The sequence below is a fragment of the Chiloscyllium plagiosum genome, unplaced genomic scaffold (assembly GCF_037043375.1).
Source record: "Chiloscyllium plagiosum isolate Xiang-an unplaced genomic scaffold, Cpla_swu_hap1 HiC_scaffold_3, whole genome shotgun sequence".
NCBI lineage: Eukaryota > Metazoa > Chordata > Chondrichthyes > Orectolobiformes > Hemiscylliidae > Chiloscyllium > Chiloscyllium plagiosum.
In genome coordinates this window covers 30,752,169-30,779,705 of record NW_028270141.1, presented here as the reverse complement: position 1 = coordinate 30,779,705, position 27,537 = coordinate 30,752,169, and the positions used below count along the sequence as shown (strand labels likewise).

The 27,537-nt window shown below is 39.6% G+C and overlaps 1 protein-coding gene across 2 annotated transcripts in view; it reads left to right on the top strand.

Annotated features, from left to right (window-relative positions):
* The window catches only part of agpat5 (1-acylglycerol-3-phosphate O-acyltransferase 5 (lysophosphatidic acid acyltransferase, epsilon)), a 101,506-nt gene that overhangs the window by 39,985 nt on the left and 33,984 nt on the right, over positions 1 to 27,537 (top strand). Inside the window, exons 4-6 of one of the 2 annotated variants that reach the window (XM_043679250.2) lie at positions 1,840 to 1,929; positions 3,501 to 3,591; positions 15,303 to 15,464. In XM_043679250.2, coding sequence (XP_043535185.1) covers positions 1,840 to 1,929; positions 3,501 to 3,591; positions 15,303 to 15,464 — 343 coding nt within the window. The remainder of the gene's footprint in view (positions 1 to 1,839; positions 1,930 to 3,500; positions 3,592 to 15,302; positions 15,465 to 27,537) is intronic. The other variant, XM_043679258.2, reaches the window with a different exon arrangement.

Here is a 27,537-nt window from a genome sequence, read left to right as displayed (position 1 = left end):
ATCAGACAGGACTCACGTCATCTGAACAGGAATAATCTTAGTAAGTTTCTGAATGTAAAGTGTATAAATAGCTGTATGCCTCTAGTATTTCTCAAAGCAAGTTAGATAAATTTTCTGTTCAAATCTTATGAACACTAATTTCAAAATTTTTAATTGACCCAACTTTATGGGGTACCTTTTCCAAATTTCCACTTCCCTTTGATCATTGAAGTTCTTAACATAAGCCCTGAATGGCTTGCTTTAATTTTTATGTTATATCCCCTTGTTCTAGTTGTCTGTCTCCTGTGTTCAGACTTATTAATTAGGATCAGATCAATAATTCAAATAAATTGTCCTTCAATCTTCTACAATTAAGGAAATACAAGTCTATTCAATGCATTTTAAGCCTTTTAGCCTGCTATCCTTTTCAATGACGATGAATGCTTTCTGAGAAGAAGTGATCATAACCGAATGTAATTCTGTTATTTCATTATCTTCTGCATGAGTATCTAAACTGTAATCCAGACTAGCAAATCTTGGTGTTCCATGAATTGTAGACTGTATTTTTTAAGAAAGACAGACAGTTTTTTCATTATTTAAAATCTGGAAGCAAAAAAAAACTTTTTGTACATATCCAACATGGTAGTCACTATTGAAGAACCCCCATGTTCACTCTTACAGATAACAAACAAACTGAACAAGGTATTTTTTTTCCCAGTTACAATGCCATAGAATCAGGGATGGGTTACAGCACAGAAAGAGGCTGTTTTGTCTGTGCTGTTCATGCTAGTCCTCTGAAAAAACAATTCACCTTGTGCCATTCTCAGGCCTTTTCCCCATATGTCAAATTATTTTCCAAAGCAAGCATATCGATTCCTACGGATTATGCTCTTGTGCAGTAAACTCAGGAAGTAGCCATTTGATAAATAAAAAATCCTGAAGGTGGAGGTCATTAAGCAATTTGATCACAAGTCAGCAACTTATAGGATTTTAAGGCTACAGTGTTTGAAGCAAATTTCATTTGTGTATTTGAAAGATTAATTCAGTTGAACAATGTATTGTGTAAGATTTTTGAAAAGGCCAAACTGAAAAAAAGTAATAATTACAGCATGGTATACATAGTAGATCTACAATGTACTGATTTTGCAGTGTGGTTCCATTTGACAAAATACTGGAAAGCAGCCAGACCCTTAATTTATACCAATAAAAGTAGAAGTATGAGCAAGTGAGACTAGCAGCTGCAGTCACAGTTTGAGTAAAATGATGGAAGTTTTTAGTTTTCTGTTTTCAGCGCTATTAATTGGGATCTTGATAACAGCTTAACCAATTATGTTGAAGTGGGAAGTATTTAAGGTTTGTCACTGAGAGTAATAACTTACTTAACATTAATTGTTTCATATTTGCATAGCAAAAAGTGACTTTTTGATTATAGCTTCTAGAGCGAACTCTTAAGTTTACCGTTGAACTGGAGATCTGTAATTTGGAGGAGCTGGTGATGGACTGGCGTGGACAAAGTTAAAAATCATACAACACCAGGTTATAGTCCAACAGGTTCATTTGTAGGCACTAGCTTTCAAAGCACTGCTTCTTCAACTGATGGTGTTGTGTGATTTTTGACTATGGAGACCTGTACACTGTATTTAATGTTTTTTGTGCACTTTTGATATGATATAAAGGACTATGGGTTTGTCCATTGCAGATATACAGGACTGGTAAAGTTTATCCATCAACAGTTATCACTTTGAAACCTAGCAATAATAATATAATCAGTTGTGCTGTTTACATTGTAATTTTAAAACTTCTCTGATGAAACCCAGTGAACTTTGCAGTAAGATGTCATTCATAATATCTATATTTTAGCACGGAGGAATATATGTCAAGCGAAGTGCCAAATTCAACGAAAAAGCAATGGCTGATAAACTTAAGCAACAGATAATAGTGGGCACTCCAGTAAGTATTTCAATATTGTTTACGTTTGATGGCAATATTAGATAAATATTGCTTAAAGTTTAATTTTGTTTTACTATTTTTGTAAACTATGCTCTAATGGTAATTGATCTTGAATGACATTTTATTTTTGAAATGGTTGCACCATTGGTTTATGACCTGATCTCAGAACTTCCAAAATGTTTAACCAGTTGCTAAGACTATTTTTTGGTGAACTAAAATACATTGTATATGCAGTATGTAACATAGCAGGACAAGGGGAAATTTAATTCTGTTACATGGGTGTAGATTTGATGCTGTTTCCAAGAATCAGAAGTCCTGTGAGTTGTAATGTTTTTGAGGATCAAATGCAATTATTATTCCACCCCTGTCTGAGATACTAAAGCAATGAAAAGAAAGGAATTTGATCAGAATTGTTTATGTTTGGGATCATTAGATCATGAAATTCTCCTCATTAATGGATTCAGTTTGGTGCTAGAGATGTAATACTTTAGTTATTTTAAACATGGTGTGTTGCCAATGCCTGTGTAAATTTCCCATTTTACCTGGAGAACAGCAATTAGTGGAGGGAGATGAAATCTCCTAGATGGACACCATTGCTTTGACATTACTGAGTTCCAATATTGTATTCCATGGAGCAAATTGAGGTTTTGGGGGGATTATTGGACCTGGAGGTAGCAAAATATGCACATGATAAATGATCTGAAGTTAGTCCGCTGGCTGCTGGAATATATATATTAGCATTTAGGTATCTTGTCATTCTCACATGCCCTTTTCAGGTGTCCATCAAATTTTGAGGTACAGATTTGTTGGAATTGCAGTCCTTATTGGCGATCGTTGACATTTTCAGAACAATGCAATCCTAGCTCAGTTGGTTGGGTGAGTAGTTGATAATAGGAAGAGCTACTGCAAAGCATGAGTTCAGTTTCCACGCTGGGTCAAGTTGCTTTGAGGATCCTGTTTAATTACAGTTGCTGCCAGTTATAACACTCTGAGGGGGAGCTGTAGTGACTTTCCAAACTCTGCATCCAATCCTTTTCTTGCTCCATCTTTCCAAACCTTGTGCTTCTCACAGTCTAACCCTTCCCAACAAGACCAAAAAAACTGTATTGATTGCCTGAAGAATATCATATTTCCTGAAAATGAGATCTAGTTCTAAGGGAAAATAGCACCATTTTGCAGAAAATATTTATTTTATTACTATGTAGTAACATCAGTAATATGTTGGTGAGTTGAGAAATGGAAAAAAAAAAGCAGAATCTATCCCTCTGTTAGCCTTTCTGGACTCCTTAAAATCTTGGGACCCATGTTTCAAAACCAGTCTTTTCGACTAGTGAGGCTAACCAGCTTTGTGTGACTTGATTGGAAAGTACTCAATCTCAAGTCACTTTACCTGTATGGGCCTGCTCCAAACTTATTACATAATTTCAAATGTGAGATTAGAAAAATTACTTTGTTTAACCAGTAGTTGATTGCAGTATGCTGGCAGTATGTTTCAAAGCTGCATGTGAAAACAACCTACAATAGTCACTTTTAAATGAGCAAATTTTAACAGTTTTGTTTTTCCTCTTAAGGCATATCTTGTGATTTTCCCAGAAGGAACCCGTTACAACCCCGATAATCCAGAAGTGATTGCAGCAAGCCAGGCATATGCTCGTAAAGAAGGTGAGATTGCATTGTTTCTTTTAAAAAAAAAAGACAAAAATGAAGCAGCATAGTGCTGTTATCTCTTAGATTTGTATTCAGATTTAGTCCAGAGGAATGATAGCACACTCCGTTGGTCTTTTGTAATGCTTCTCAAGATTTCTCATGACAAACTCATTGCTAGTTGCAGCAATGACTTGACCTTGACAACTGGATCCTTCTGCTTCCATTCTAAGTCCTTCTGTGGCGAAAAGGTGATGTCCTTGCATCTAGTTGGGCAACACAATCTTTGGAGTTCTGGGTTGTGACTGCAAAGAATCAGGATATGAAAGTGCATAGATCCTTAAAAATGGATAGAGATATGCAAAAAATATCAAAAATTGAAACTTGAAGGTCCCATTGAGATAGTCTGGATACAAAGAAAAGGATTTGTAACAAGTAACTATAGTTCCAATACTTTTAATGTAAAAGAGAGCATTAGAAAGATACAATATAAATTTGCAGACATACCATGAAGGGGATATCTAGTCAAGCTACAGAAAACTAACCGGCACCTTACAAATCGGTACTTCTGATAAACTGGCAAAATTATACACCTGAAATAAGGAATATTTACTGTATTACCTTGATCTCAACGATGTCCGAGCAATCAGCTAAGGGTGCGATTGAGAAGGCTCTCTGCTGTAAGTTTTATTTAAAGCGAAGTTGCATTATTATTTAAATATAATAGTGATACTGATACACCCTGCATAATGTTTCTATTACTTGGTGTGCATTTTTATATTGATTGTGTGGACTTCTTGATTAACCAGTGCAATCCTGGTCCCATTGATGCTGGCTAATAAAAAGTTTGCTTTATGTCACTCGACTGAGGCATTGAATGAAGAGACTAAATAAATTATTTCATTGGGAGATAAATCCAAGGTAAGTACATGTTCTTAAGATAAATATATGGGCATAGGGTTTCCATTATTCATTTGAAAGCAGCAAACAAGCTTTAAGTTGAATGCTAATGGGAACCATAACTGGGTGAAAATGGCATGGCTATGATAAAAGCAGCCCATGTGATGACAAGGTGTGGGGATGGGTAAAGGGTCTGGAAGAAGATGCTCAGGTTCTAAATTATTGAACTTGATATTAAGTCCTGACAGCTGCACAGTCCTCAAGCAGGAAATGAGATGCTCCCCTTCAAGTTTGTGCTGAGCCTCACAGGAACACTGCAACAGGCCTGAGACACCCATGTTGTCCAGGGAGTACATAGGTGTCTTAAAGTAGCAGGCAACTATAAGGTCAGGATCATTTTTGTGGACAGAACATAGTGACTGCTTTGTGTTTTCATACATTCATAAGTCCATAAGATATAGGAACAGAATTGGGCCATTTGCCTCATCACGTCTGCGCAGCCATATGATCAAGGCTGATATGCTCCTCAACCCCATTTTCCTGCCTTCTGTCTGTATTCTTTCAGCCCATTACCAATTAAAAATCTGTCTAACTCCTCAAATTTACTCATATCCCAGCATCTACCGCACTTTGGGGTAGCAAATTCCACAGATTCACAACCCTTTAGGAGAAGTAGCTTCTCCTCAACTCGGTTTTAAACTTGCTATCCTTTATCCTAAGACTATGATCTCTCATCCTAAAATGCCCCACAAGAGAAAGCATCCGCTCCACATCTATTTTATCCATATCTTTTTATCATCTTGAATACCTCAATTTGATCTCCCCTCATTCTTCTAAATTTGAGAGAGTATAGGCCCAAACTGTTCAACCTCTCTTCATATGATAAACCCCTCATTGTTGGGATCAATCTAATGAACCTTCTCTGAAATGCCTCCAGTGCCACTACGTTCCCCCCCCTCGAGGGGATCAAAACTGTGTGCAATATTCCAGGCGTGTTCTCACCGATAACTTGGATAATTGCCACAATGCTTCCTCACCTTTATATTCTGTTTCTCCAGCTGCTAACATTCCAGTCACTTTCTATATTATCTACTGTACCTGCATGCTAGTTTTCTGTGAATCATGAACAAATGCACGTAGATCTCTCTGCAGTGGAGCAGCTGAAGTGACTCCCCATTAAGATAATAGGTTGCCTTCCCATTTTTTTTTTAATCCAAGTGCATTACTTTGCACTTATCCATATTAAACTCCCTCTGTCACATTTTGGCCCACATTCCTAACCGACCTATATCCTTTTTTAAGGTTCTTATTTACTCATTGCCATTTACCATCCTGTCTATTTTTGTGCAAATTTGGCTATAGAGCCTTCTATCACTGTATCCAAGTTGTTAATGTAGATGGTAAATACCTGTGGTTCAAAGACTGAACCATCTGGCACCCCACTAGTTTTACCTTGCCATTCAGAAAAATACCCATTTACCTTGACTCTATCTTCTATCCATCAGCCAGTCCTCTATCCAGGCTAATAAATTGCTCCTAATCCTATATGATTCAACCATGTGAATTAACCTTTTCTGTGATACTTTATCAAATGCCATCCAGAAGTCCAGATAAATTACATCTAGAACATCCCATTATCCACTTTGCTTGTTACTTTTTCGAAGAACTCTGGCAAATTAGTCAAACATGATTTGCCCTTCATAATACCATGCTGACTTTAATGGATAACATTTTGACTTTCCAAATATCCTGATATTGCTTCTTTGATTCTAACACTTTCCCAACAACAGATGTTAAACTCTAATTTCCCATATTTTGCCTCCCACCCTTTTTGAACAAGTGTGTTTAATTAGCCATTTTCCAATTCACTGGAACCTTTCCCACGTCCAGGGAATTTTGGAATATTTTAACGAATGAATGTACTATCTTCGCAGCCACTTTCTTTAATACCCGAGGATGTAGGCCAGCGGGCCCGGGGGCCTTGTCTGTCCTCAATGCTAATAGTTTGCTTAGTGACTTTTTCCTGTCAATGTTGATTGTCCTAAGTTCTACAGTACCTATTGCCTCTGACTTGCCCATTCCAACAGGAATGGTACTGTTGTCCACCGCCATGAAAACTGAGACAAAGTATTGATTCAGCATCTTTGCCATCTTAGTGTTCCCCACTATTAACTTTCTGGTTTCATCTTCCAGGGACCAACGTTACCATTAGTGATTCTCTTTTCTTTTATATATATCTATAGAAGCTTTTGCCGACCTTTTTGATATTTTGTGCTAGTTTTATTTCATATTTTACCTTAGCTCTTATAAATTTTTTGTATGCCTTCCTTTATGTCTGAAAGTTTCCCAATCTTCCATCCTGCCACTGACCTTTGCAATATGGTGTACTTTAGTTCTTGACTTTATAATGTCCTTGACCTCCTCATTTAGCCATGCATGTTTTTTTAACCCCCCCCCCCCCCCCCCCCCCCTTACTATCTTTCTTTGTCACTGGGATATACTTTAATTGTGAGGAATTGAGTAGCTCCTTAAACGTCTGCCATTGTTTATCTACTGTCTTACCATTTAGCCTTCCTGCTCATTCCACTCGGGCCAAATCGGTCCTCATGCCTCTATAATTTATTTTGTTTAATTCCAGAATACTGCTGTGGGACTCCACTTTCTCACCCCTAAACTGAATTTTGAATTCTGCCATGCTATGGTCACAATACCCCATAGGATCCTTAACTATGATGTTTTTGATTTTTATTTTTTATATACTGACTTCAAAAACATTGAATTGGGCATGAGCCCTGCCTATAAAACTGGCCACAATCCCAAATTTAAATAATGAGTCACTAATTTGACACAATTGCATTCATTCGGAAAGGTTGTTAAAATATGCTTTCTTCCATGAAACATGCACACTCTTCTTTCCAGAGTTTTCTAATTATCAAAAATGCAGAGACCAAATGCAGAGAGGCAAAGCCAAGAGTCAAGCATTGAAAGAGTTCTCTGTGTGCTGTACTGCAAAAAAAATTGCTAAGAGATGTCTCAGCTCACGGAGGGTGCCAGAGATATGTTACAGGCAAATGCCTAAATTAAGTTATGTATAACTTAAACTTGATTAATTCACAACTTTAAAATGTGCCAAAAAGTAGCCATGCTGATTGAATACATTAGCTTTAATTGTATTAACAAAGGTATGGAACCAGGTGTAGTCTGCCTCAAATACAGCATGTTGGAGTTTATGAAGAAAAGTTAACTAGTTGCTTTGATCCAGCAGGCAGTCACACCCTTTCAAAAACAAAAGTGCCATGTTTGGTCCATGGTCAGGGACAGAAGGGTATAAATACAAAGTTTTTCTTGCTTACGTGGATGCTCCTCCTCCAGTCCAAGGATGTGCAGGTTAGGTAGATTGGCCATGGGAAATGCAGGGTTTTGGGAATAGGGTTGTGGGACAGATCTGGGTGGGATGCTCTTTGTGGTCAGTGTGGACTTGTTGGGCCAAATGGCCTGCTTCTACACTGTAGGGTTCTATGATTCTACTACCTGATTTTCACTGCAAGCCCTATTATTTGTGAGGGTTAAGAATGAGTTTATTAGTGTGCTGTAGCCAGATCAAAAATAGAACCTTTCTGAAAAACTAAATGAGAGGGTCACACGGTGGACAATATTGTACAAATCTGTGATACTTATGGAATACAAAACCAAAAAATATTGCTTTGTTCTACGTTTGTATTGATAAGTGGTACTCACTATTTTCTATCGGATATTTATTTTGTCGTTTGTTGAATGAAGGACACAAGGTGAATCCTGATCAAAGTACTTGTGTGACAGTGAATAGAGGGCTACATAGTTCTTGGAATTTTAACTCTGTTCTATTTTCTTTGGATCTTTCACTTTCAAAGTTTCCCCTTAGTTTTATCTTGGTGCTGTACATTCCATGTTGAGTGAATGGAAGAAACATTTTTGGTTTGTTCATGATGGAAGTTTAATACATTATTTGTTAAACTGTGATACTGTGGCTTTTTTGTAAGTGAGAAAGCAAATTGCTCTTGTGTCTAATGTATATTTTGAGTTTTCAAGTGACAGTACCTGGGTGTTGCAGCGTGTTGTAGCTCGTTGAAATAATGTCCTGATGCAGCTTCATTTGAGGGTGTGCGGATGGTTGTTTCTGTGTGACGATGCTGCTCCTTTAACAAGGTTATCTTGTTGTTTGGGGTTTTTTTCAGCGAGGTCGTAAAAGCCACAGACTCTGAAAAGTCTAAGTTGAAGGGTTTCGTGGCCAATTTGATTATAGCTAACAGATACTGCCTCAGGAAAAAAGCTTTCAAGCTTATAAAAAATGCACTTGTACAATGTAAGGGAGTGGCCAGTTCGCCCAGCTTAGATTTTCTCTGATTATTCACTGAAAGCACTTCAGACAGTTTTAAAGGCTGCTGAATGCAAAGAAACAGGTCCAGGCTGATCCTCCTCCCTCTCTCTGTGACTTCCCTCCTGTGAGAGCTTGGGTTTGGCTTTACCTTTTGTGCCAAGTGGTGTTTATGAGGACTGTTGCAAGTATTGGGAACAGCATCATTAAGTTGAGATAAACCGTTGGGTTTTCAGATAGGTTAAGTAATTCTGTATTTGTTCTCTTTTGTTTGTGTTTCATTCAGTAATCTTGTAAATAAATTCTGTTTTGTTTAAAACTAATTGGTTTGACCAGCTGCATCAGCCCTGGGATATCTGCTTTACACCTGCTTAAATCAACTAGCAAAGTTAGGTTCTGAGCTACTTTCTTGAATTGTTTTGAAGGGGTCTGCCCTGGTCCATAACACACACTTTTATTAAAAAGACTTCCCTGCTTCATAGAAATAGCATTGCAACAGAAGCATGAGTTATCAAAATTTTAAGATTTTGAAGGATGGAAAGCTAATGGTGGTTAGGGGTAATGGATAAACTGTGGTAGTGAATGATTGAATGTGAGCAACAGAGTTTTGGTGAGTTAATGTTTATGGACATTTAGAGGGCAGTTAGAAAAGCAATAGAATACCTGCTTTCTATTGGGTTGATCATTAGTAGATGAACCATGATGCATGCCAGGCAGAGGTATCAGGAGGAGAAAGTGAGGTCTGCAGATGCTGGAGATCAGAGCTGAAAATGTGTTGCTGGAAAAGCGCAGCAGGTCAGGCAGCATCCAGGGAACAGGAGAATCGACGTTTCGGGCATAAGCCCTTCTTCAGGAATGAGGAGCGTTTGTCCAGCAGGCTAAGATAAAAGGAGGAGGGACTTGGGGGAGGGGCGTCGGAAATGTGATAGGTGGAAAGAGGTCAAGGTGAGGGTGATAGGTCAGACTGGGGTGGGGGCGGAGAGGTCAGGAAGAAGATTGCAGGTTAGGAAGGCGGTGCTGAATTCGATGGATTTGACTGAGACAAGGTGGGGGGAGGGGAAATGAGGAAACTGGTGAAATCCGAGTCCATCCCTTGTGGTTGGAGGGTTCCTAGGCGGAAGATGAGGCGCTCTTCCTCCAACCGTCGTGTTGTTGTGGTCTGGCGATGGAGGAGTCCAAAGACCTGCATATCCTTGGTGGAGTGGGAGGGGGAGTTAAAGTGTTGAGCCACAGGGTGGTTGGGTTGGTTGGTCCGGGTGTCCCAGAGGTGTTCTCTGGTATCAGGAGGCAAATTTTTCAGAGGGAGCATATGCAGAGTTGGAAGCTGAACAGAGTCACATGAGATGTTGAAGTTGGTTGTATTTAGTTCATCCTGTGCTGTACATTGTGCTTATGGAGTGGAATCAGTAACAAAAATGTAGACTTTATAGCTGTGGCCCAAAATCACATGACAATCAGGCTTTGTGTCCACTGGCTAATCTGAATGAGAAACAATGGGATTCTGGGGTGCAGTAAGTGCTAAGGTCTTTGGAAGCCCTTTGTCTCCACAGCTTGTGAAAACTTGCCAGTGATATGCTTACCAATTTATTCTCTCAAGTCTTATCCAAATGGAGTACCCATCGAAGTGAAACCTTTTAAGCTTGTTCAGGATGCACCAGCAAAGCTTGTGGGTTTAGTGGTTTCACCTTCAGAGATAGAGCTGAGCATCAGCACTGTTAGTCTCCTCCGAGCAAAGGCTTGCCAGGCGTCACTATTGCTTGCACAGTGAGGGTACTTACTTGTGCAAAAGATGTGAAAGTTAGTATAGATTAAGAATAAATTAGTACTGTTGACTATGAGAAACAGCTCTGTATGGCACAATGAAGCTTCCTGAGTTGGTTTGCTGATGAGGTACCTATGCATACGGGTATGCTCATCTCTGGTTGATTTGAAGTTCCCTAATGGCTCCTGCCTTGCCAGATTCTGCGATCTTGGCCCAGTTGCAATTTTTCCTACATGGAGACAAAGAAAGGGAATGTGCACAATGATGAAGCCAGAGAAGTAATAAGGTGTCCCCAGTAAATAAGTAGGAAACATACAGAGTAGGACAGTTTAATAATTTGTTGGATGATGTGGGTGGAAGCTATTGAATGGACATTTTGTAATAGTGAGAGTTGTAGTTCATGAACCTTGGTGAGATGCGTATGTAAAAACAGACTTGGAGAGAGCGGTAGCACTGAGAGTGTGAAATAGCAAAGAGAAGATGGTGGCAGTAATCCTTGTGGAACACAACAGAGGCTACGGCAACGGATGAATGGACACTGCGCAACAATCAACAGACAACAGCGTTGTCTCCCAGTCGGAGAATACTTCATGACCTTGGACCTTCAGGTGACCGTCCTCCAAGGCAGACTTTGGGACAGGCAACAATGAAAAGTGGCCGAGCAGAGGCTGATAGCCAAGTTCAGTAACCATCAGGATGGCCTCAACTGGAACCTTGGGTTCATGTCACACTATAGTTGCACCGCGCGCGCGCACACACACACTCTCTCACTCTCACTCTCACTCTCTCTCTCTCTCTCTCTCTCTCTCTCATATGCTCACACCCTCTCACAGACACATACCCCTTTGTACTCACATAAACACACTCTCTCACAAACACTCAATCCTCCCTGACCCCCCCCCCCCCAAACACACACCCTGCTGTGCGCACATACACATATAAGTTTGTGAGGTGAATTTATACTTGCAGAATTACATTTTACTTTGCTCAAAAACTGCATGGTTCCATGTAAGATTCTTTAGATTAGAATCAGTCTGACCATTGTGGCACAGACAGCCTCACATAAAGCTCACATCTTCAATACATTATCTGGGCTGACATGAAACCAATTGTTAAAGTTCACTTGAGAATGTAACCTTTTAAAAACAAGTTTTGTGATTTACATATGAAAGAACTGAAACCAGAATGGTCATTCTAAAAGATGAGAGACATAATAAACAATCTATGTCTTTTTCAATATATAATTTCAGTTACATCACACTGTAAACTTTTGCTATAAATTCTGTCTTACAATCTTATTCTCCACAACAACCTGATGAAGAAGCAGCGCTCCAAAAATCAGTGCTTCCAAATAAACCTGTTTGACTATAACTTGGTGTTGTGTGATTTTTAATGTTGTACACCCCAGTCCAACACTGGTGTCTCTACATCATCTAGCCACATTATCACCATGTTGTCATCTCCTCTGGACACCACAATGCAGTACTGGCACCTCATAGACCACATTGTGGTGTCCAGAGGAGATGACAACATGGTGATAATGTGGCTAGATGATGTAGAGACAATCAAATGCAAGCCACAATGCAGTACAGGCACCTCATAGACCACATTGTGGTGTTAGTACAATTTCACATTTTCCAGGTTAGCTGTTCATTTTCTGATAGAATCATTGGGTAACATCCACTACCTTCCTGCCCTTTTCTGTTCGTATATATCCTGTCTATGGCAACTTGATTCTGAACCATCTGTTGACTTAAAGCCATCTGCAACTTTTATAGGGTTTCTGTGGATTCATACTTAAATTGCAAGGTTTCATTTGCTTTTACTAGCTTCTGAACCTTGGACATGTATTGAGTAATTTTTGTAACACTGCCAGTTGTTCTGTTGCTAATAGATGTTTACACAGGCTCTGCTTTCGATTTGTTGAGCACTGAACAGTTTCATTGATCACTTTGTGACACTTCTGGATTTTCTTGGCTCGAAATCTGTTTAATTCACTACAGATTTCACAGTTTTGTGAATGAACCAAAATCAAATGCAAGCCATTGGTTAATGTATATTCAAAATACTACAATAAGAAATGAACCAAAAATGGAAATTAATGAAGAAACTATTTCTGCATAGCATAGTTAAAACCTTGGATTCCAAATATTTTAAAATTGATTTTTATGTTGTAAGTTCTAAGGCTGAATTTGCTAATATCGAGTATAGATCCAAAGGAAAGCTTTGAGCCAGATATGTTGGTTGCAAGCTTGTAACCTCTCTGAACTTGCAGGGAAATGACAGTGACAATAAAATGTGGGAGTAGAAGTCAGCCATTCAGCCCCTTGAGTCTGTTCCACCATTGACTGAGTTTGTGGCTGATCTGATAACCTTTAACTCTGTTTTCCTGCCTTTTCTCTAAACACTTGTTTATCTTACTGGCAAAAACTCTGCGTCAGCATTGATTATACTTTATCACTCAGCCTTGACAGCCCTCTGCAGTGATGAATTCTGTAGATTCACAACCATCCGAGAGAAATTCCTCCTCATCTCTATCTTAAATGTGCAACCCCTCTATTTGAGATTATGCCCTCTGGTCCTAGACTCTCTCCTGCATCTACCCTGCCCAGTCCTTGAAGAATCTTGTATTTACAATAAGATCACATGCCCAAATGAAAACAGGCCCAAACTAATCAATGTAACCTTGTAAGACGATCTCTCCTGATGTCAACCTCATGAACCTTCTTGGGGCTACCTCCAATGCCAGCATATCTATCAGTGCTAGGACCTCCCTTCCTAACAGTATTGTTATGTACCTAGACTTGAAGGACCTGTAATGGTTCTAGAATGCAGCTCACCATATTCTCCAAGGCAATTTTGCATGGGTGTTTACAGTGATGGCTACTGAATGAATGAATAAAAAATAAGTGAGCAGTAGAGGGTTTTAAATGAAGGTTTCTTTGAACGATCAGAAAATATTCAGTGAATATGAGTGTAACTCACTATATCCTAATTACGTGCTCAGTTCCTTTGTGCTGGAAGTGAGCACTGTAATACAATTACGCAGTATTTCTCAGGTGCAACTGAATAAAATACTAGTCATAGAGTCATAGAGATGTACAGCATGGAAACAGCTCCTTCGGTCCAACCCGTCCATGCTGACCAGATATCCTAACCCAATCTAATCCCACCTGCCAGCACCCGGCCCATATCCCTGCAAACCCATCCAAATGCCTCTTAAATGTTGCAATTGTACCAGCATCCACCACTTCCTCTGGCAGCTCATTCCATACACGCACCACCCTCTGCGTGAAAAAGGTATTGGCTCATCCATGCAAACTTGCCATGTTTTAATTAATACTACTTGTTTTATTGTGGCAAAGAGTATGATTATAACCTGACCAGTTTTAAATAAGCAATTTCCTTGATTATATATGCTTGTGCTCAATTGCAATGGGAAAGAGTTCTTGGTTAAGTTAAAACTGAAAGAGCTTTGAAGTAGAAACATAGCATTATAATGCATTCTTAAAAAAATGTGAAGGGAAAACATTATCATATCGTAGCCATTATTGCAACTGGTTTTTGGCATAAGTTGTATCCTTTAGAGCTTTAGCATACTTAAGTCTACTCTGTTTTCATGTTATAGATTTTAGATGCTGCTACATTATCTACATATAGCTATATTGCTGGGATCATCAGTCTGATTTGAAATATTATCATTTATGGAAGGATTTAGCAATAGAATAAGGAGGTTCACACCAATTAACGGAAACTTGAAATGTTTTGGTGACTTTATTTTAAGTTTTGTAATTTGGCTTGAGAAATGATATAAATATCTCCAAATGTAATTGATAAAGTATAAAGATATTTTTTGGAATTTTGATAACTAGAATATGGATTCAGTAGCTCATGCCTTAGAGAAATTGGGGTGCATCTGTGTGATTGGATTGATATTACATGAGTAAGGTCACAAAACAACAGCTCTACTCCAAACTTGGTTTTCACCGGTGATTCCCAGAGGACAACTGAAATGGTTAAGGCATTTCCATGAAAAATCATTGCTGGTTGTTGGGAGTCCCCACTTTTTTGTTAGCCAAAGTGGATAATGTTTATTCGGGGAGGCATCTTGAGAGACTTCATCAGGAATGCACAGAGGGTGATGTTAAAGCACCTAAGCACACAAACCTCCAAACATCTTACCGACCAGACCTTTCAAGTATTTTGCTGATCACATTTTGGAATTATCAATCATCTCAGAGCCTCAAGCCGAAGTAGAAGCAAGTCATCTTTTATTCCATAAGACTGTCTAATTTAGATCTAAGCTTAATGTTTAATTAGTGTGTTAAAGCATGTGTGTACTCAGAAAATGAATTTGAACATGGCATTATGCTTTGAAAATGACCATGAATAATAATTGAAATCCTCTGTTTTGCCAATAATATTTGGCAATTTCATATGTCAAACAAAACTTTTACACAACTTGAAACTATCAACTGTTGTGCTATCCTTTTAAATTTCACTCTTGCACACTTCCGAAGATGATATTTCATATCAATCCCATTATCCTAGAAATAGAGTAGGATCTGATATTAGGCATAAAATCATCTGCAAATGTAATCGCACAACAGAGGTTCTTTGTCATTTAATGTCAGCCTTCCTTGTATTGTACTTTTAAAAATTTTTTTAGCATTGTCCTGTGTAGTTGTACATATTTTTTCCACTGCATTCCAGGGCTGCCAGAGCTAAAACATGCCATGTCACCACGTGTGAAGGCAACACGAGTAGCCATTAACACCATGAGAGGCCACCTAGATGCCGTGTATGATGTAACTGTTGGATATGAGGGAACGATAAATAACAATGGGTGCCGGGCAACAGCTCCATCTATGCCAGGTGAGTATTTCTGTGTTTTCTGAGTTTGAATTCCTTGTCAAAATAACCAGAAAATCCAAAATGTTCTTGGCATACCGGTAGAATTGACACAATAAAATTGAGAGTACATACAGCACATTATATCTCACTGAATGAAAGATAAGCCGTACTTTCATAAAGATGTCTCTGAATCAGCAGTACCTTATGTTGAAATGCATGGCTGCGTTTTTGACCTTGAATCTCACATGAAAGGACTGTCAGCTGAATTTGATCAGCAATTTAAATTTAAGGTGCTATTGTATGAATATGGCCAAAATGGTTCTGTTGGGTGGTTCGTGGTCATCTTTGAAGCAACACAATATTACACTGTATGGACCAGTGTACACAATCTCCTTTGAAAAATAATAATGCCTTACCTTCCACAATGTGATATGCATGTATTCTGAAAAGGTTAGACATCAAAACATTTCCATTTCCATATAAATTGTCCATGAAAGTAATTGGTGGTGAAACCAATTTGATATGATTGAGGGTCTTGACAAGGTTGATGTGAAGAGTATCTTTTCTCTGAAAGAGAGAATCTAGAACAGGGAGGCAGTATCTAACAAAGGGGTTACCTTTTAAAACACAGATAAGGCAAAATGTTTCTCAGCAAGTTGAGAGTCTCGAAAGCTGTCTTTGAATAAAAATAATATAGAAATAAATTAATTCTCCTTAAGTAAGGGGAGAGCCTGTCAGTTAGGCCGGAAAGTGAATTTGAGGTTGGTTAGATCAGCCATGCTTCTCTTAAATGGGTCAGCAGGCTTGAAGTGAATGGCCTAGTCCTGCTCCTTGTTCATTTGTTCATATATCAAATGAATTCTCAAAATTCACAGTTGATCCTGCGTTAGTAATGATTATATTGTGAAATTCTCAATTTGTATTCAAATTATGGTAGTCACTGTGAAAAGCCAGGTTTACAGTGTTTATTTTTGTTGAACAGGCATATTAAGTAATTTTCAGTAATTGTGCTCAAAATATTATTTTAACAAATCAGCAAATATTTCTGGCAGTTATCCTTGTAAAAACATTCAGAAGGATGATTTTGATATTCTCCCTCCTCTAGTTAATGGATAAATTTTAGAGACCAATGCATAAGCATTAAGCATGAAGATAAGAACAGTGAGAAGCCATTAGTTCATGTCAAATTCATTAAAGCGGGAAGTAGCTTTTCAGTAAGCGAGCACTTGTTAGATGACATTGAATTAGTGGAGAAATTTTCTACTTTTTTAAAAACTGAGTAATGTAGTATATAGCGGCAGCTTGATTTTTTTTCTCCTCCCTTTTAAAGATGTTCATTGATGAGGCATGGTTTCAAGTATCTCACATAAGTAACCGCAAGTATTGTGTAAGCTTTGATTATAAATTTTTGCAGGCTGTTTGACACATGGTTTGATGCCATTCATACATACTTAGGGGTATGCTTGCAGATCAAGTATAAAATTCCTGGAAAATGTCTCCTTCCATTATTCAGAAGTATTCAAGTGAGTTGAAGAGCACTTAGTCAATAAAGTAAAGTTGATAAACTGTGGTTGCTGGAAATCTAGAATATAAGCACTTATGCTATTCAGACAGTTAATACTGACAAGGATCTTGAATGTTTTTAGGCCTAAGCAGTCATGGTCTTGATGTGCTTAGCTGCTAGGGATGCAGCTGGCAAGGTTTTTATGAAAGTCAGTATCAACTCAATGCAAGAGAATGACTTGCATTTATATGATGTCTCTTATGCCTTTAGAATATGACAAAACTTGTGGATGCTGGAAAATTCAGTCCCACAGAAGGGTCATCCTGAGCTCATAACGTTAACTCTGTTTTTATAACCACAGGTGCTGTCAGACATGCTGAGTTTCTCCAGCATTCTGTTTGTTCCAAAGCCTCTAACGGCCGGTTAAGTATTTCTGATTTTTAGTTGCTATTATAAGCAAATGCCCCAAATCGATAATGTGATCATGAATAGATAATGATCTTTTTCCAAAAATGTTGATGGAATGATCATAAATATTGACCAGTATATTGGAGAGGATGTCCCTGTTTTTTTTTAAGTTTCTTTTAAGTCAGAGAGCAATGTTCTAATGTAATGTCTCATCTGCAAGATGTCAGCATTACAATAGCCCCTCAGTACTGAATTGAAGTTGAATTTATATTTTTGTGCTCAAGTTTTTGGAGTGCAAAATGATCTCGCAACCTTCTAACTCCACCTACTGACAACTGATAATATGTAAATCCAGTTGATTTAAGGTCATGAGCTTCTTTTATTTTGCATAATGTACAACAATAATGGCCTGTTTTATGGAATTCCAGCAAAGGTATCATTTCAAGTTATTTTAATCCGTTAGGTCATTGTATGGAGTAGAAAGAATAGAAAAGTCAATATCCTAGTTATTGTTCTGGAGTAAATATCAGTGAAACTTTTAATCAAAAAAAGAGTAAGGCCAGTTGTTCTGATTTATGACAAATTAACCAGGTTTTTTATTGTGAGCTGCACGTTTCCTGTGTTTTCAATAGCAAGCAGTAAATAATGGAGGCCACTTTCTATGTTGAGAAGAAATTTACCACTTGAATACTGATAGACCAAATCATGCTTCACTACCGACTAGGTAAGGTTAGTTCTTTATTTTCCAACTTCCTAAGAATGTAAGGTTTCCTTGGAGCTAGTTTGGATATTTGGATACTCTTAAGGTCAAGAGTAAACACAACTAGCTCAACATTTTGTGTATAGAGAGAAAAATAGATGACAAGAAAAATTAAATTCTTGAGAGTTTTAGCAGTGCTTTGGACAAAGCTACCTGTATGGATGCAATTATACAAGATGATCATGATGTAAGGTTGACTGGAGTGCATTTGTAATTGTCTACCATGCTTGTATATGTTTGTTGTGCTAAACCTTGAATAAGGTTACATTCTTTTTGAATGTAATTTCTCTTCATGCTCTTGAGGATTTCACTTTTATGTTTGCAATGTTTGCAAATGACGTATAAATAGCACTGACCCTTGCTTGCAAGTGTAGGGATTTTAGAAGGGCAAACACAATATCTGTACTTTTTGCTGAGACTTTTAGTACTTTTGAATCTATTTCTATCATTTGATACATGCAATAAATGTGTTAGAATTATTATTGTCGATTTTTGATCTGGGCAGAACATACATGGCAGACTTAAGCATTGAACATTATATTTTATTTTTCTTTGTCTCCGCTCATTCTCATCCTTTGTTTCCAGAGCATCACATTCAAGGTCAGTATGCTGTTCTGCAGAACAAAGTCATAATCTTTCTTAGTGATTAGTACGCCAGCTCACTTTTGTTAGACCCCACTAAAGATTTTTTTTAAAAAAGCTAATTGCTGGAAATTTGAAATAAAAACAGTGTTGTGGAAACTGAGCAGGTTGGTAGCATCTGTTGAGCGAGAAACATTTAACATTTTACATCCAATATGACTGCTCTTTTGAGAGAGGATTTGACAGGGAGAAAGGCTTACTTTGCTAATATGAATCACTGTACAGCAAGTTGTTGTCCATGTTCCTGACTGTCTGGATTGGGATCCTGGTTCTATTATATAAGGTAGTTTGACCACTTCTGTTTATGCTGTGCATGTCATCACTGTTGTGATGGAAACCTTAACCTTGATTTTTTCAAGTGCTGCAATGTGCCTGAAATTGAGGTCACAATTAAAAACGATATTGGTCTAACGTAGTCTTATAGATTGTAAAATTCCCACAACTATTGTTAAATCTTTTCATAAGAGGCAGTGATGGTGTCCCTATCTTTGGGCCACAAAGATTGGAATTTGAATTCTGAAGCTGGCATTCTGGAATTTGAACTTGTGTCTCCAGATCGAAGTCCCTGGTTACTTTCCCTGTAACATAACCATTATGTTACCAGACCCAATCTACGTAAGAGGAAGCAATCTTTGGAAATTCTGCAGTTACAATAGAGGAATAGCAGAAAGCAAGGGCCAAGGAGAGAAATCTGTTGCCCTCAAATTTTGTTTTTGTTCTAGGGTTGCTGCTCCTCTGAAAACTCTCCTCTTCAATCATACATTTTATATTTTCACCCCCTTTTCAAGGTTCACCAAGCACAAAAGCATCTGATAAAACAGAAGCACCTGTTATGGATTTCTGAAACTTAGTTTCTGTCTGCTCATGCTGCTAGACCTGCTGAGTTTCTTTAGCACTTTATCATTTTACTTCATATCTCCAGCATTCACAGTATTTTGCTTCTGCTGAGACGGATTATTGGTGTCTGGTTACAAATATTGTGCAGTAAATGCAGCATTGATAAATTAATATCAAGTGTAGCAATGATCTATTGCAGTGTTAGTTTGTGTGCATCCAATAGGTGATATTACCGTGACTATTAAACACTACTGATGCTAATTTCTCTGACTGCCTCATTAGTATATTCTGTCCATTGCATTACACAATGATAGTAAATTCATAAACTACTGCAGATTCTAGAAATAAAAAAAAAACTAGGTGAGAATCAGGTCAGGCAGCATCTCTGGAAAGAAAGTTGACATTTCTTTCATCATAACAGTCAATTTTTAGTTGCAGAAATATTGCATTTGACATTGTTGAAATAATCCTAGATTGCAAGAAAACTTTTCTGGTTTTATTTTATATATGTGGATTACCTATCCTGTATAGACAAGAAAGACTGTCTCCATGCTGTAGCTTGTACTGTTTCATTCTTGAAAAGAAGACAGTCCCAGTCACTTGTTGGTGCTTTAGTTCTCTCCCCTCTGTTCAGACAGGAACAGTTATTGAGGCAATTCTTTGCCCGCCAATCCTGCCATGCTGCTGATGGTTTGAGTCACTTAGCTGAAGGCAAGTGCGAATCCATCGAAGCAGAGCTATTCCCTACTGCCAGCTGAAGAAGGGGTTGGAAGGAAGGAATTGTTGCTGAGGATATATAATCCTTTCATTGTACTGTGATTACCTTTTCCCAACCAGCTCAGGAAATCAGTTTGGGGGCCCACTCCACAGTCTTTGCAATGCTCACAATCTCCCATGTCCAGTAGGGCCAAAAGATAAGGGCGATGGAAGACCCTAGGATTGGCGTCCAGGGCTTGGTCACCATGTTGCATTATTGCTTCCATTTGGGAACCCTCTTGTTTACCACATCAATTCTAATCTAGCTTTCTCTCCTGTCTCTTTATATACTGCACAGTCCATGCAGTGTCTATCTGTAGTGGTTCCTGGGTGTTTTAATTTCAATTGCAGTCACTACCTGGAATGAGATCAGTAGTTTACCGAACATATTTATGCCCATGTTATAACAGTAGTTGTGGTTCTGTTCGCCGAGCTGGAAGTTTTTGTTGCAAACGTTTCGTCCCCTGGCTAGGCGACATCATCAGTGCTTGGGAGCCTCCTGCGAAGCGCTTCTTTGATGTTTCCTCCGGTGTTTATAGTGGTCTGTCCCTGCCGCTTCTGGTTGTCAGTTTCAGCTGTCCGCTGTAGTGGTTGGTATATTGGGTCCAGGTCGATGTGTTTGTTGATGGAGTTTGTGTGATTGAATGCCATGCCTCTAGGAATTCCCTGGCTGTTCTCTGTCTGGCTTGCCCTATGATAGTAGTGTTGTCCCAGTCGAATTCATGTTGCTTGTTGTCTGCGTGTGTGGCTACTAAGGATAGCTGGTCGTGTCGTTTCGTGGCTAGTTGATGTTCATGTATGCGGATTGTTAGCTGTCTTCCTGTTTGTCCTATATAGTGTTTTGTGCAGTCCTTGCATGGTATTTTGTACACTACATTAGAACATAATCATACCACCAGCAGATAAAGGCAGAATGACGGTCATCCTAGATAAATCTGATTACATCCAAAAAGCACAACAACTACTTGCAGATATCAACGCCTACCAAATGAAGGAATTTGACCCCACACCACAACTCACCAATAGGATAAATAACACACTAAGGAATCTACAAAAAAACGGACAGATAACCAGAGCGGACCTACAAAGAATGAAACCGGAAAGCAACAACACCCCCAGATTCTATGGATTACCTAAAGTACACAAACCAGACATCCCACTCAGACCCATAGTATCACTGCCAAGGACACCATCATACAAACTGGTCAAAGAACTACAACAGAAACTGAAACACCTGGTCAGCGGATCCAAACACTCTATACAATCAACACAGGAATTCTTGGACATCATCAGAAATATACACATAGACAAAGAAGAAACCATGGTCTCATTTGACGTGACGGCACTGTTCACTTCGATTGACAAAACCCTAGCCAGAAAAACAATAGCCAACCTACTGGACATACAGAACAGAAAACAGGACGCTGAACCTATCAACAAAGACGGCATACTTAAACTTCTGGACTTGTGCCTCACAACACACTTCACATTCAACAACCAGATATACGAACAAATCAACGGAACACCCATGGGATCATCAATCTCGGGACTCATAGCAGAGGCAGTTATGCAAAGGTTAGAACAAACAGTCCTACCACAAATTCAACCCAAACTCTGGGTCAGATATGTCGATGACACGTTTGTAATCATTAAAAACACGGAAATAAAAAAAACACACCGAATCATCAACGCCACACTCACAGGAATCCGATTCACGAGAGAAGAAGAAAAGGATAGCCAACTCCCATTCCTAGACGTGATGGTACAGAGAACACTGAACGGAGAATTCACTACAAGGGTATACAGGAAAGCCACACACACAGACCAAGTCCTAAACTATGAAAGTAACCACCCCAACACACACAAATTCAAAAGGGCCACAACACACTGCAGTACACCAGAACTGCAAAAAGAAGAAGAGGAACACCTATACAAGGTATTCGCCAAAAACGGATACCCGCGCAACTTCATCAACAGATGCCTAAGAGAAAGACCACAGAATGAGGACATACCACAACCAAAAGGACTAGCCACACTACCATACATCAGGAGCATCTCGGAACTGACAGCCAGACTACTGCGACCCCTAGGACTCATAACGGCACACAAACCAACAGCCACGCTCAGACAACAACTCACCAGAACGAAGGACCCGATACCCAACATGAGCAAAACGAATGTAGTGTACAAAATACCATGCAAGGACTGCACAAAACACTATATAGGACAAACAGGAAGACAGCTAACAATCCGCATACATGAACATCAACTAGCCACGAAACGACACGACCAGCTATCCTTCGTAGCCACACGCAGACAACAAGCAACATGAATTCGACTGGGACAACACTACTATCATAGGCAAGCCAGACAGAGAACAGCCAGGGAATTCCTCGAGGCATGGCATTCATCCACAAACTCCATCAACAAACACATCGACCTGGACCCAATATACCAACCACTACAGCGGACAGCTGAAACTGACAACCAGAAGCGGCAGGGACAGACCACTATAAACACCGGAGGAAACATCAAAGAAGCACTTCGCAGGAGGCTCCCAAGCACTGATGATGTCGCCTAGCCAGGGGACGAAACGTTTGCAACAAAAACTTCCAGCTCGGCGAACAGAACCACAACAACGAGCACCCGAGCTACAAATCTTCGCACAAACTTTGAATGGTGTAACAGTAATGCACTGGATTCTTGCTCATCTCAGCGTGAGCTACTCCCAACCAATCATTGAAGTCTAAAATCAACTTTGGTTCAACCTGTGTGAGCTATGCTGTAGCAGCTTGATCTATTCTCAACTTGAGATAAATTGTGCACTCTCCATCCTTAAACCTTGTCTGCCTCATTGATATCAGCTTAGTAACATAGCATCCAAAACTGCTGGGTTTTGTACTGTCAGAAGTGAGAAGAGGTGAGATATCTATTTGTCAGGTGCCCGTTTTGACTAAATCCAAAATTCCAGGAATGATATTTTAATGTTCAAATTTATTCCACTTTTTCAGCTAATGTTAGGGCAGGGCAAAAACCATTAAACTCTTGAGCCAAGAGCATAATGTATTAAGAGACAGAAGTTTGTATGCATAAAATCAAACCTGATTACTTGGAGCATTGCAGACTGCAGGTATGATTGAAGGAGGAATGGTCTAATCATTTCCATTCTGGTGTGGGTTTATGTCACCTCTTGGAACCTTTAATATGGGCATGAGATTACCTATCTGTAGAAGTGTAGCAAAGACATTGCTTGCTGGTTGAAAATCAGGGGAGCATCCTCTTAATCTGATGATTAACAGGTCAAAGCTCTCAGAAGAAGAATGCTACTTGTGAATATTGGATCAGATATTCCATAACCTGAAGGGTATTGATTTCTCAAGGATTGACTCCTTATACAGACCAGCTCTATTTCTCCCCAATTGTCTCTCCACCCATTTGTCTGATTTTTTCCAGCTTCTCTTGGGATTGGCCTCTCTCCTCTATCTCTGTCACCCTCCCACAACTAAGTAAATGCTATGCTGTGTTTCACTAACAAAGTGGACTCCTTGCAGAATATTAAACATTTAGATAATATCAAGTTTTCTTGACCAATGGGGTGATTTGATTTGAGAAGGTCTATTGATCCTCATTATATAAGTCCACCCTATTTTTATCCATCATGTTCATAATTCATAAACTGTAGTTCACTGAATTGGTCTATTTTGTATTTATTCTGCAATATATGAAGCAATGCACTTTCCATTGTTGCAAGTCCCAGAAATTTATTTCATTTACCTAGACAGTACAAGGGTGTGTGTCCCGATTCAATCAAACATTTGAAACAGATGCATTGTTAAATGGGCATATTTTCTATCATTGCATACAATGTTATTTCAGCTATTAGATCAGAATGCTACGTACCAACAGGAGATTGAATGCTCAACAATCTAAATTCAGAGTAGGTTCTGCCTCTGATTTGTCCCATTGGTAAAATCATGGAATTTGCCAGGAATGAAAAACTTAACATATGAGGAACATTTGAGGACTCTGGGTCTATGCTTGACAGAGTTTAGAAGGATATGGGGAAATCTAATCGCAATGTATAGAATGGCTTGTACAGAGTGGATGTTGGGAAAATGTTTCCGTTGACAGGAGAAACTAGGTCCGAGGATAGAGCCGAAGAGTAAAGAAAAGACCTTTTAGAATGGGATAAGGAGACACTTCTTCAGCCAGAGAGTGGCAAATCTGTGGAATTCACTACCAGAAAAGGCTGTGGAGACCAGGTCATTGAGTATATTTAAGACGGAGATAGATAGATTCTTGATTGTCAAGGGAATCAAGGGTCACAAAGAGAAAGTCAGAGAAACTTATCAACCATGATTGAATGGTGGAGCAGGCTCGATGGGGTGAATGGCCTAATTTCTGCCCCTTTGTCTTATGGTCTTATGATCTTATGATCTGTCACAATGTTGGCCTTTTACAAGGTTACCATGCCCTTGAGTTTTTTTCCCAGAGAGGGGGTAATTGGCCAGGCTCCAACTAGACTGGGTTTGAAAGGTTTATTGGGGCCCTTTTTGTTTACTCCTAACATATAATGCCTTTGGCCTAAGCCTTTCATGTCTTAAAAAAAAACCTGTTATAATCAAAGGGGTGTGGCCAGCTAGCTGTGTAGCCCACACCTCCCCCCTCACTTCTCTCCAAGGCCCCAAGGGAAACTTCCATATCCGCCACAGATTCACCTGCACCTCCACCCACATCATCTACTGCATCCGCTGCAGCCGGTGTGGCCTCCTCTATATTGGGGAGACAGGCCGCCTACTTGCGGAGCGATTCAGAGAGCACCTCTGGGCCACCCGGACGAACCAACCCAACCAACCTGTGGCACAGCATTTCAACTCCCCCTCCCACTCCACCGAGGATATGCAAGTCATTGGACTCATCCACCGCCAAACCACAACAACCCGACGGTCGGAGGAGGAGCGTCTTATCTTCCGACTGGGAACCCTCCAACCGCAGGGGATGAACTTGGACTTCACCAGTTTCTTCATCCCCCCTCCCCCCACCTTGTCTCAGCCGGATCCTTCCAGCCCGGCACCGCCTTCCTGACCTGCAGTCTTCTTCTTGACCTCTCCGCCTCCATCCTACTCCGACCTATCACCCTCACCTTGACCTCTTTCCACCTATCACATTTCCAACTCCCCTCCTCCAAGTCCCTCCTCCCTACCTTTTATCTTCTCCTGCTGAACACTCTCTGCTCATTCCTGAAGAAGGGCCTGTGCCCGAAACGTCGAATCTCCTGTTCCCTGGATGCTGCCTGACCTGCTGTGCTGTTCCAGCAATAAAGTTTCAACTTTGATCTCCAGCATCTGCAGACCTCACTTTCTCCTTGTTTCATTATTACTCTTTGTGCTAAGGGATGTGTTTATTGGGACTGTTGCGAGTATCTTTGGAACAGCATCATTAAATCAGGATAGTCTGTCGGGTTTTGGATAGGATAAATTATCCGGTATTCTATTTTCTGTTCTTTGTGTTTCATTCCATAATATTGTAAATAAATCATGTTTGTTTAACACTTGACAGTCAAATCAGCTAATTCAGGCGTATCCACTATATACTTAGCTAAAACAAATAGCAAATTTACGGCCTGGGCTACTTAAAACTGTTTTAAGGGGTCGGGCCTGGTCTATAACAGGTCTAAGACAAAAGTTAGAAATTTAGTTCTGGCATTTATTTTGACAAAATAAAATTCTCCAGATTTTTGTCAAAAATGCAAGCTTTATGTCCAAGTGAGTGTCAATTCTTCCATAAAATGCAATAGGATTTCCTTGTATGATAAGTCCTGGTAATCCTGCTGCTGACAGTGCTGCTGAAAAGAATATAAATATCAATAATGCATAAACATATCTTATACCCCAATTTTTACATTATCACAGTGATCTTTCATTCCCTTCAGGGAAATTATTGCAGAGACTAAAGGTGAGCTGAGAGATGTTTTGTCAGAACTCATTTCACACTTTCATTCTTCCATAATTTAATTATAAAATATTTAGTACCATGCCTTTCCAAGAGATAAAACTGTGACATTTTAAATAGAAACACCATTCTTGTCACAAGCAATTCACCCAAATATCTTTCAGACAGAGCAGCAGAGGTGAATGACCAGAGCGTACTGTAGATTTTATTTTAATTCACTCATGGGTGGTGGGCATCACTGGCTGGACAGCACTTATTGCCTGTTCGTAATTGCCCTTTTCAAGGTGGTGGTATACTGCCTTCTTGAACCCCTGTAATCCATATGCTGTAGGTAGACCCACAATCCTTTTAGGTAGGGAATTCCAGGATTTTAACCCAGTAAAGAGAAGGAATGGTGATATATTCCCAAGTCAAGAGGGTGAGTAGCTTGAAAGGGAACTTGCAGGTGTGGTGTGTCCATGTATCTCCTGTCCTTGTCCTTTTGAGATGGAGTGGTCGTGGGTTTGGATGGTAAGGATTTTTGGTAAATTTCAGCAGTGTGTCTTATGAATTCAGCATGGTGGATGTGGTGTCGATCAAGTTGGCTGCTTCGTCCTGAATGGTGTTAAGCTCCTTGAGTGCTTTTGGAGCTGCACCCATCCAGGCAAGTGGGGAATGTTCCATCGCACTTCTGCCTTGTGCCTTGTAGATGGTGGGACAGGCTTTAGGAAGTCAGGAGATGAGTTACTCACAATATTTCTAGTCTCTGACCATGCTTTTGTAGCTCTGAGTTTATGTGATGAGTCCAGTTGAGTTTGTAGTCAGTGGTCACCCTCAATATATTGATTGTGAGGAAAATGAGGAAACTGGTGAAATCCACATTAATGCCATGTGGTTGGAGGGTCCTAAGGCGGAAGATCACGCATTCTTCCTCCAGGTGCCAGGTAGTTAGGGAGTCATGATGGAGGAGACCCAGGACCTGCATGTCCTTGGTGGAGTGGGAGTTGAAGTGTTCAGCTGCAGGGCAGTGGGGTTGGTTGGTGCAGGTGTCCCGAGATGTTCCCTGAAGCGCTCTGTGAGTAGGCATCCTGTATCTCCAATGTAGAGGAGAGGAAGAAACTGAGAACTTGGAGGCCCTCATCATGACGAATGGAGTGACTGGATATCCGTGGTGAAGATGAGGCATTGGGGACCAGGGAAACAAAGTCTTTGAGGAGGTGGAGGGCGTGGGTGGTGTCCCGAACGTATGTGGGGAG